The sequence below is a fragment of the Argiope bruennichi genome, chromosome X2, assembly GCF_947563725.1.
Source record: "Argiope bruennichi chromosome X2, qqArgBrue1.1, whole genome shotgun sequence".
Taxonomy (NCBI): domain Eukaryota; kingdom Metazoa; phylum Arthropoda; class Arachnida; order Araneae; family Araneidae; genus Argiope; species Argiope bruennichi.
In genome coordinates, this window is record NC_079163.1 from 108,390,630 (window position 1) to 108,403,192 (window position 12,563).

General features: G+C 30.0%; 1 protein-coding gene across 2 annotated transcripts in view; it reads right to left on the reverse strand.

Moving 5' to 3' along the window:
- Positions 1–10,821: 10,821 nt before the first annotated feature.
- The window catches only part of LOC129960415 (BRISC complex subunit Abraxas 2-like), a 48,389-nt gene continuing 46,647 nt past the window's right edge, over positions 10,822–12,563 (reverse strand). For both annotated transcript variants that reach the window (XM_056073837.1, XM_056073836.1), the window contains one exon: positions 10,822–11,063. In XM_056073837.1, the coding sequence (XP_055929812.1) occupies positions 10,954–11,063 (110 nt within the window). In that variant the 3' untranslated portion in view covers positions 10,822–10,953. The remainder of the gene's footprint in view (positions 11,064–12,563) is intronic.

Consider the following 12,563-nt stretch of genomic DNA (forward strand, 5'->3'; position numbering starts at 1 on the left):
TCTTGTTCAATTTAGTTATCTTTTCATCAATCTTTATAAAGTTACTTTCACTCTACTGAAATTTTATCGTGCCATCATAAACGAGTAATTTCTTGTATGATTTTACCTTGACCTTGAATGCAAAAGAGGGAGATACAAATGTTTAATCTGACCACCCCACAACGAAATGCACACTAAGACAATATTTTATTGCTTTTTTTACGTTTCATTTTCAAAGGTCTTTCATTTCCACTTCTAGAGTTGGTTTGTTTTTAAATTGCATTTGGTATTAGGTCTTCCATCCATCTGTAATTTTTAAACTATTTAGCTATTTGTCGAATCGTAGCTAGAGTTTTTAATTGAATCAAATCAAAATTAATTTTTTACAAAATAGTTATGTTATAATCAGCAATTAAATTTTCATTTTCTTGTTTAGGGTGTAAAATATTATAAGATAAAATCATGAAGGTTTTTTTTTTTTTTTTTTTTTTTTGCTGTTGTCAATGAACTGATTTCTAAATGCAAAACAATGGTGAAAAAGAATATGATTAAAATTTAACGCAAAGAATAAAAATGATTTATTTAATGCTAACGTTTGATTTAAACAAAGCTTATTTTTATGAAATGATGCAGAGTATAAATTTTTGTTTATGAAATGACATTTTTTTTTTTTTTTCACTGCAGTTAAATTCCATGAAATCTTTTAATATCTATTTCCTGATATTTCATTATTTGCTTTTAAACAACCGTATGCGAGCCCGTATTATTAAATAGATTAAAATAGGCAATTAGCTTGGGGTTTCAGTATCGTTTTTGCAGTCGTTTCATTATAATTTAATTTGGTACTTTAATTTAAATTACTAGGTCTATGTACTCGAACTTATTAAAATTAAGATGTTGTATTGTTTAAATTTTAAAACACTTTTCTAGCAATATTTTTACTTAATTACTTTACATTATAGATGTTTTATTGTGCTTAAAAAATGCTTTATGATTAAAAAAGTTTCCAGTCTTATAATTAAATATAATTTAGATTAAAATGTTATCATTTGTTTACAGTTTTATATAAAATACTTAAAAATATATATATTAATTGTTTTATGCACAATATACTAAAACCAACTATCCTGAACGTAGCTCATAATTAAGTTTTGTTGTTTCAGTATATCAAAATTTGTTATTTAAAACTACTCATATAGAGATTAAATTAAAATTAATTAAATACATCTAGTTTCGGAAGTTAGGGAAGAAGAAAATAGTGTACCGAAGACTTGCATTGCCTGAAAGGTCCTAGGAGGCTTAATCTGGCCCTGGCTGTGTGATTGCTATATTTATGTATTTCAGAAGAAACTGATTTTCTAACATTATATAGTAAATTCAAATTTATGTTTCTTTTTTATATTTTTTCCATTAAATACTTCCATGTAATTTGCAAAAATATATAAAGCTATGGATAAGTCATATTTTTCTTTCTATTGAATAACCTATTATTTGCATTTAAAATTGTTTTCAATTGTATCTGAAGTCAGTGAAATTTTAAGAATTTATGCAACAAGTCCATATGTGGTTCAGTAGTGCGTGAACTCCATATTGACTTCTCCGTGATTATTTCTTATTAAAAGTTGCTTGAAACCATATATATTATTTACAGTAAAATAATTGCTATGGGTGTAAATTATGAGGCTACTCCGGCACTTTTCATCCACAGGTTTTCGATGCCTACCTCACAAGAGATACCACGCTTACATCAAATTTTAGAAGACACTCAGCAGTATGACATGTAAGAGCAGGAATTTGTAACATCCCATCTGAACTCACATTAGTTCCCTTACCTTTGATTCCAACTAAAATTGATATTTGGAAAAAATACAAAGAATATCATATCGCACATCCATCAAAATTAAATCAATATAAAATCTTATATAAATCAGATATTTAAATTATCAATACCCTAAAAAGAAATTAACATTTTGCATTTCAATTAAACTTACAGAATTAAGGATTAATTTCGAGATAAGAAACAAATTGAACTGATAATTTTATGGTACTTTTAGGTGTTTTAATAAAGAGGGAATGGACTTTTTTATCTCGTCCCGGAAATATTTCTTAACTCCTTTTCATCATCCACATATTTCTGGAATATTCATCATTGATTAAAACTATATTATTCACCTTGAATGAAGAAATTTTACATGGCTGTGGAAGAATATAGGCTGATAGCAAATTAAATAAATATTTTTTCCTCAATCTGTTACAGAAATTATTCAAAAGAGCTTGCTGATATCTAAACCTCTTTACCGAAATATTTCTGTGTACACTTAAAATTCTCAGTTTTGGGTTATATATATGATAAAGACATTTATCTTTACCCTAAAAGAAAATGAGAATGAGTGCGAATCAATGTCGAAGATTCCGGGGGTTTGTTATGCAGATATGTGATAGACCTCGCTTCAATTTAAATAATAATGTCAATTCCTTAAGAAAAAGAAATGAATTATCAATAATTTTCTTGAAAAAAGTTTTAATTGTATCTGTCTCCAAGAATCCTACTTATCATGGGCTCTTTTCAACATTAAATTTCGAAACAATACCCCTGGATTCGAATATATTTATAATTTCATGATTATTGATATGATTTGGCCATTTTCTGAGTTCACAATTTTTAAAGTTTTTTCGCTATCAGAATATAATATAAAATATAAACCTCTACGAGAAATGAATCGTTTGAAACCTAATAATAATGGCTCAGTATTCTGCAATAAAGTTCTGCAATGCCCACACCGTACATATTAAATGAAAAATGTTCGTGAATTCTATCGGAAAATAGTCAAGCTATCCCCTGACCACCAACTTTCATTCTAAAAATGCTTACATATAATGCAGCTATTGAATACTTTTCTTACAATTATCTATGCCCTTGACGTTCCAACACCCGTAAATTGTATCGGGATTCATCATGTGCCGCCAGGTAAAAGCAGAAGTATAACGGAATACCTTTTTTTTTTTTTTTTTTAATGCGAGTACGCTTAGGTGTAAAAATGCGAACTGCGAATAAAACTGTGGATTTAATCTGAATTTATCCTTTTTGTTTTTATTTCTGAAGATGAATATTTAGTGATTAAACAAAGAAAAGTCAACAACCTTTTGATATCCGCAATTATTTTTCCATAATGGTATCATTCAATTAGGGAACAAGAAACAATTTATGCCAAAATGACATGCTTAAAATAAATATTTTTATATATTAGAATATGACAGTATTTATAGAAATATTTACAAAAATTATTTATGAAAGTGAAAAAGAATGAAGAGCAACAAAAATAAACGCTACCCGATAACGAAACCGAAAACGCAAATTAATTGTGAATATCGATTCATTGTATCGCGATTCATGATATCGATATTTTTCGAAAACTAGCATAAAAATATCGATTTTTTTCTCGATAAATCGAAAATTAGCGCAGCCTTACTGCACATTACATATAGTATTAGTCAATTGTTCTTGGAATATGCTTACAGTCTGTGTATTTTCTATAGGCGGTTCAAGGTAACATTTTCTGCCGCTTTACTAGTACCAGACAACCAATAACGAGGTAGAAAATGTGACCTTGAACCTCCTACAGAAAATACACCGACTATAATGTTTTTTTTTAAGTGTACAACAGTGAAGATTTCGAAATGTGTGATAAACGAAAAAAAGTTGTAATGACTGGTGTAACAGGAAAAAGTATAACTTCGGATTTTGGAGTTGGGTATACTGGGAAACAGAAATTGAAAAGTGGCGTGTTACACAAGCTAGTGGAAGTGGAATAAAAGTAAGAAAAACCATTCATATTCTACGTGGCTTGACATGGAGAGCTTAGTAAATAAGAAGTGAGAAAATACGTATTATAACAGCTTGTTTTGTTATAAAAACTTTGTCTTATAGTATAGGTGGGCAAAGAAATGAGTTTATAGAAATCCGGCCCATCCTGCTTTTTTCTTATCTGGCCTACTGTTCCGCCAAATTAAGCCAGATTCTCGGGAGTGTATTGTGAAAGTGACCCATTAATAGAAAAAATGCATTGCCAAATACAAAATAAAAATAATACTGAAAAAAAAAACATTAGAGTAACTTCCAAATGAAGTGAAAATATTATGAATCATCCGATCTCAGCATATTAACTTTTGCTGCGATAAAATGTGAAATTTACGAAATTACGGACTTTCCATTTTAATTAATTTTAAAATGGAAAGTCCGAGTCGTTAGATGCCAAAATAGAGTTTCAAATTTTGGAGAGTAGTTCTATATATTGAATCTAAGCAATAAATAAATAAATAATAATTAAAATCTATTGGATAAAAATACAAAAGAATAAAAAGTGTTTTTCCCCTCACTGAATTATTGCCGATATAAAATAACATAATCAAATTAAAGAAAAATAACTGTAATATTATTTCTATTTTTCTCAACATATATGAAAATTCTCACATGGCAAACTCTTCAGCTGCATCGTCTTTTTTTCCTTTCATCTTCTTCACTTTATTTCAGTACTACTCCCACATAATCATTTTGCATTTCAGGAACAAAAAGATATGATAAGGAAGAACTATTTCTGGTGAAGTAGAAAAATGATGTAGGGCAATGATAGATTAGTACCAAAAATCCGAGTACTGTTACTAATAAATATACAGTATTTGAGGACTATTTTTATACACAATCTTTCAAACTCCGAATATATTGTCAGAATCCTGTACACAGATGATTTTCCTTAATTCATTTCATCCGTAATCATTCGGATAATGAATCAGTGATTGCAAGATACATGAGACCAGACACAGAGCAATCTTATTTGGATTGAGAAAGGTATGAGCGCACAAGGTCCCACGCGCCTCTGACTCATATTGCAAAATAAAAACTCTTTTTATTGTTGTTTTAATCCAAATATATATACAATTGAATATTTTCATGATCTGAGCTCATCTCACGCCTACCAATTTAAGGGAAAGTTGAACTTAAAGTGTCTCTACGTTTATAGGTAGTTAATATCGACAACTTAGTTCTAGTCATAATCGAATCTAGTCATATTTTATCTTTAAGAAAAAATTCAAATTTTATCATGAACATGAGAAATTTTTAAACAATTCGAATAATATTCACAGACTCTCTGATGATGATCTCAAATGTTACAAAATTTTAATACGGTTTTAGAAGTCGATATTGATTTATTTGTTGAAATCAAAATTTGTCTTCGAGTCCTGCCTTCCAGAATTACAATATATATCTAAAAATAAAGTATTTGAATTGTATTAAAATTTTGTTACTATTTTGAAAATTATATTGGTCTTGCGTATATAATTTCCGCTACATCTACAAAATGATTTTTCTCAAGATCTAAAATAATTAAAAATTTCTTGAAATTCAGCAATTATCAAGAAATGCCCACCTCTTTAAACATTTTATCTATCAAATACGAAATAATTATTTAAAAAACACACACTTTCAATTACGATTTTATTATTAAAGTTTCTATAAAACATGTGAAATAAAAACTTCATATTGTAACTTTATTTTAACAATTCACGCACCAAATTGCATTTTATAAGTTAATGAAGCAATTATTTTGTTGTATGATTTATTAACGATTATATAAGTGAAATGTTAACTTTATAAAAATTATCTATCATTATTACTTGAGTTTTTACTACATCAGATCGTACAATTTAATAAATTGTGAAATGCCATAAAATGTTTTAAAAAAATGAAGCCATTTATCTCCTTCTCTAGCAATCGTCATGTCGCTTATTAAGACTTGGTCTAATTGAAAACAACCATTTTCTTCAGTGTATTATCTCCATAAACAATCTCAACATTTAACAAACTAAATGAGAACTTTTTTTAAACTTTCGTTAAAAAATTTACTTCCGAGTTTTTGTTCCATCTTTTTATCAAACTTAACATAGTGGTGTACGGGGGGCAACAGACGTCGGTACAATAATATAATTTTTCCATTACCTCGCTTATGAAAGTTTAGTAAATATAGATGGAGTCTGGGCATAGTCTTTTTTTTTCCGTTCTTGATATTTCATTTAAAAAAATCATACAAATGCAAGCACAAAAAATGTTATCAATTTAAAAAAAAGTTTCGATGGCGCCTGAGGCGTCAATACCCCTAATCGCTATGTCTTTGCCTTGATAAGGGTAAGAAATTAGATGTCACGAAAATAATTTGTTGCTGAAATCATTCTGCTCTGCTATATCTCCAGTACATTCTTAAAAATATTTTCAGTAGTGACCAATGAAATCGCATCCCTTTAGATTGTTTTATTTTATACGCCGACGCTATCATTTAAAGAATGACGCTGCATTAAAAACGATGATACAAGCATGCATTCTTATAGCAAATATCTTCTTTCATAAATATTGTTTGTTCAATATAAATTTGTGTCATTTTTATAAAATATAAAGTAAGTGTGGCTTCGTTTGATCATTACTGTATACTGTTCGTTTCAGTATCCCGAGACTAGCGCTTTTCGACGATTGTACTTCATTAAGGGATGGTAAGCAAAAAGATGAGCTGCTATTATGCCTCTTAATTCCGTAAATAAGAGTCCACCCTATTGCTAAGTGTAAACATCTCCTCCTACTCATTTTTTGACAAAATAAACGCCTCCTGATATATGCGCAAAGGATTTCCGAGTCCGAGAATGAACAGTACCTCCCATTTCATCCTGAATACTCCATTGATGCTGTTGCTAACCACAATAGGGGAAATCACTGTGATCTCAGATAAAGAGGGTGTGTTCCGAATCAGGGCCGCCACGATCAAAATACATCCAATAACTATTTTATTACTTTCTCAGAGGCCCCGACCGAGCGAGACCATTGAAAACGATCACGGTACAGGCTTCACTTTCCTTCGAGGCCGCTAAGAGATCGCATATTAGCAAGACTATTTTATTACCTCTTGTACTGGTAAGCTGTGGTAGTTCTAAGAGATATTAATAACATCATTCAGATTCCTGAAAATTTATATTTGAAGACAATTTTAGGGTATAAAATTTCATTTCGCTTATAGAGCCGTTATATGGATGAATTTTGGTTTTGTAGTTCATATTTAATACCAGCACATGACATAACGGTGCCAAATACATTTTCTCACCTTTATTTAGTTGTGCAGAGGGGAAAATTTTCTTTTATCTATCTACGAAAGGTTGTCCGTTAGGGGTTTCATTTTGTGTAATTTTCCTGACTTCCTGGAAGGATATATTTTAAGTATCTTTCGGTTAGTTTGGATTGCTTTAACCAACTTCCATTTGGAAAAGATCTTTAAAAACGATTATTACCTTTACATTAACGCATTTTTCTATTTGGTACGCAAGCTGCATTACTATGTCCTATTTCAGACTATTGTCACAGATCTATAGCATCCTGTTTTGGGTCTCAAATGCGAGTTACATGACTCGAAACTTTCGAAATATCACTGAAGTTTGTAATCGATGAAAGTTATTTCGACTGTTTAATTGATTCAACAAATAAAATATTTTAATTCCTTTAATAGACTGCACATTTCTAGCATAACTATGTCTATTGTATCAAGAAAGGTCGTACAATGATGTAGTGAGAATAATTTACGTCCGGAGCGTAAATAGACATTTTTCGCCCTCTAATCGTCATCAATGGTTTTTTAAGCACGATAAATTTTAGAAGATATGTAGGTTTTATAAGGGTTCAATTAGCCTTTTATTCTTATACCACATCAGGGTAACTAACAAGGAAAATCAACTGTTAGATCTGTAAATTATATACGATTGGGTGATATACCGGATCTTTACATTCAAAATCAATCCCAGAAACAATAGCCCTCTTAATAACAACCCTCAGAAAGATGCCTTTTTGTTTGGTTCTTATTAATTATTTAAGTGGTTAGCCTACCAACCGATTGATACATAGATCACCTGTACGAAAGGCGCTCTGCAAGACAACACATGGGATGTATTGCTGTCCATTAAAGGTAAATAAAAAGAGACAGAAAGAGGCAACTAGTATGTGAAAGTCCCCCACTTTTCATCAAACGAAAAAAATAGATTACAAAGGCGTTTCATGGAAATGATGCCCATCAAACTTTAAGATGAACCTCGGTTCGTTACATGATCTGTATTAATTCGCATACTTTCCAACACTGGTTACTTAATCATCATCAGCACTTCTTAGATATATTACATTTAATGTAGTATCAACAAATTATTAAAGAATAGATATTTCCATAGAATTTTAATTCATTAAATACAAATATTTTCAAACACTATCCAAAATTATTTAACAATGTTTAGTTAACTAATTCATTTATTATATTATATATTTAGTTAATAGTAAATGAAGTGAAATAATTTTTAAAAAAATCACACAAGCGATTTTGTCGATCAAACAAATTACTCGTTACATCAATTTTTTTTTCACTGAATAGCAGGCATTTTTTACTTTCGAGTCGTCATTGCTCAGTTTTAACATCATAATAAACTACCATATACATTTTTGTAATGATGAGCGATTCGCGTGTTTTTGTATTAATGCTGGAAAAAGGTTCATTTTTTTTCCTAAAATTTTTTCATTAACAGCATTGCTACGAGCGAGGTTTTAGAAAGGGTATTTTCAGTCTTTTGTGCAGTTTATAGTGTAGAAGTTATAGTTTGTGTATCCGTAATTCTGTTGTTTTCACCTAATTTCTGTGGCTGCTTAAGAGTATGCATTCGGCTTCATACATTTCTTGCTACCAAAGATCCTCCTTAATTCCTACCTATTTCAATGTTATGTTGAAAATCATTCGAAAAGGATGGTTTAAATTCATAATTCTTTCACACGAAAAATATCAATTTAATATATGTGTTTGCCTAGATTAAAAGGGAAATTTTTTATTTTCCTCTTGGTATGTTCTACCAGTTTTCTCGGTTAACAGACGCATCTTAATATAAATAAAAGTCACCATGGTTCTGCATGCACATTTCCAAATCTCCTTCGAAACAACTGATCCCAAATTTTGCGCACTTTTTATTTAAGACAAGAGAAAAAATACTGTGAAATTAACCAAAACATTTCCTATCACAGTAACTTTGGAGAAAATGATTGCAAAAAAAAAAAAAAAAAGCCAAACTCCAAAATTTTATTTTTTTAACTGTACTAATCCCATTATTGTTCTATTTCACCTTCAACTGTTAATTCTTTAAAAAAAATTACAGCTTCTCTTTAGCTGGGAAACAGAGAATATTTAATTCAAAATCTACATTATATTTTAATACCTATCGTACGACACTGTTTCTGTTGTTTTAAAATAGTGTATAATGATTCCTAAAAGCAAGCATAAGTCAGTTGTTCAAATAAACATAAAGATTTACTTTCTTTAATAAAAGGGTTTTGGATATTATATTTCAAACAAAGGTTTTTACATTAAAAATATTATACAAGATAAAATTTTAATCCCGAGAAATTCTGGGTATACTAAATATCATATAAAAGGGTATACTAAAACATCTCAGCAACTGTCATAATTTTTTCATAAGTTTTTAATTAGGTGCAACATTAAAGCTTTCGTGACATTCACGACCTTGGACATTTAGAAACTCAGCAGATCTTCAGGTCCTTTTCAATAACAGTGGAGTAGGATTTTCGAGAAACTCTAGTAGGTGACAATGGAAGAGTAAAATTGTTGTGAGACATTTGGTTTATTATGTTAATAATAAAAATTTCAATATGATATCACTGTAAATACTTAAAAAAGATTCAGACAAAAATAAGCGACATTCTTAGTTAAACAAACAAGAACTTTTATCTTAAAAATGAAGGTTGAATAATTTAATGGAGTAGTCCCAAGATAATTATATATATATAATTAAGTCGTTCATCAATGGATTCTATACAATATCAATTTGAAATGTAGCTGCCCATAAATGCAATCTAGCCAGGCCACTGCATCTTTATACTGTCAAAAACACAATTTCTTAAAGAACTAGTGTGTCAGTTTTGATTCCATAGAAATTCTCCATGGAGTTGGTGATAGTTGCATCTGTTAAAATTCATACCTCCACATTAGAGTGCTGTCTTTATTATAAGACCAAAGTTTAAAATTAATTTCTCAACAATTCTCATACAGCCCAATCTAAAACATGATGCTAATTTAATGATTGCTAGAATAGCTTTTAAGGTTTGGTAAGTCAAGTTCATGAAACTTGGTTAATTGTTACAATTACACTAAACATTTTCAGTCATAACGGTTAGACATTTGAATTAAATAGCTGTCTATAGATTATTTTTATTTTGCAACAAACAAAGTAAGTATTATTTGGAAAATTCCGATATTTATTGAAATTAATTTGTGATGCAATTTAAAAATTTTCATCTATAACTTTTTCTAAAATTAGTTGAGATAAATTTTTATTAAACAGAATCAAGATGAAAATTTTACTTTTTTGACTAAGGAAAGTAGATGTAATACAATGACTCAAATTAAATGAATTCACTTAATGATTAAGAAATTATTTAATCATATTGACAATATAACTTTCCAGTTTTGTGTGTGGGGGGATATGATAACTGTGATAGATTTCATATAAAATATATCAAGTTTGTGTGAAATCAAGTTTAAATACAAATGGTAAATAAATAAAAGTTAAACCGAACTTATCACACAAGTGTCGAATTATGTATATACTAATATTTCAGACAACTTTTTATGAAGAGGCAGTAAAACAATCAACATTTAGTAAATCCCTTGAATGAATACACATTTTTTCCAATTTAGAAAACTGTATTCTGAAACAGCAAAGAGGACCAAGCTGTTCAAAAAAGTCATTCACACAACACCAAAATAAATTTTTTGACATTTAATAACTTAATAACAAAACACATTAAAAAAAGTTTAAAATGATTTCACTTTTACAAGATGGATTTAAACATACATGAAATAAAATTAAATGAAAATGAAATTAAAATTTTAAAATTTAAATTGTGGCCTTGGATGCCCCTTCATCTTGGTCAGGTGGCTTGCAGTAAATAACCAGAGGTCTCCCACGTTCTCCAGAAGAGGAGCCATGTGAAGTGGAATCGGTTCCTGAAAAATTGGAAAATAAATCCAATGATACAAAAACTTTATTTCAAGTAACTTGATTAACAGTAGGTTGTAAAGATGGTTAAATTTTTTTTTTGTAAATTCTGATTAAAAAAAATAAACCTATGGAAGTAATACTGACCCCAAGGATTGTTTTTATCTCACCAGTGTCTTGGTAAGCACCACAGAAAAGAAATTTTATAAGCAGATGCATAGAATTTTGAAAATGCCACTCAATATATGATCAATTTGCATTATTAGAGTGCAATCTGATATCAACTGTGTGCAACTATGATCTCTTCATTTGTCATATATGTTGTGTTTGTCCACAAACAAACAATATATTTCTTTGGTAAATCCCACTCAAGTAAGTTTAATCTATTTACAATTTCAAAAGAATATTGCCATAAGTTTGTTGTTTTTGGCAAAGAGAAGCTTCTTTTGATGTGTGACTCAGAATACCTCAATTCAGGTTCTAATTCAAGAAGAATTTGGTCATTGCAAGTTGGCAGAGAGAGCATCTATAGTGGCTTATTGGCAACAACAAGAAATAGAAGTTAGTCACAGATGAGATAGTAAATGACCACTATTCCTACCAGTAAAATTACATTTCTCTAGATCTTACTAATATTAAGATACAATGGATTATACACCACTTTTAGCAGGGGTGTTTGTGGGACCCCAAAAAATCCCCTGAAACTTTTACGGACTTACTACCGACATTTTGGAGTTTCGAGAAGAGGGGGGGGGGAATGAAAAATTACAATTATGAAGTACTGAATGACCTAATTATAAAAGTTCAATGAATTACTTTTTTTGCAAAATTAAGACCTTTGAACCCAGGTCACGTGATCGCACATCTGGTCGAACGAAGTCTCTCCCTTTTTTTTCTGCCGCGCCTACTTGCCGAAAAGAATCCAAAAGAGAATGTCCGAGAACCGGGGGAATGAGTCATAACTCGCAATAAGGAAAGAACAAAAAAGAAGTTTTTCCCCCCTTTTCACGCATTATCACTGCCTTTGGAGAAAGAAAGGAAAAGTTTTCACCACACACACTGACCTTGCGTTTTCTGCTTTCAAAGCAAACAAAATTACCCAGATCAAAATAAATAATTCATTATTATTCCTACTTCCTTTTGAACGACGATCCCCGGAATTTCCGGGTATCGAAGTTCAAAATCCCCGGAATTCCGGGGTCTCCCCGGAGCACAAACACCCCTGCTTTTAGGCCAGTTTACAAACAGAATTCCTAAAAATGAAACATTCATAAAACAAATTAATAGCTTCTCTGAAAAACTAGCGAAAAGTTCTTTAAAAAATGAAAAAATTTGGTGCAGAGCAGTAAAGTGCCCCCCCCCCCCCATTGAGACCTCATTAAATATTGTAGGCATAGATAGCAAACCATAATTACTTTTGATAATTTATTTTCTAAATTAAATATTCTATTTAAATAAAAATCTGGAAAATTTTTATTTTTTAACTTACATTGAAAACTATCGTGAAG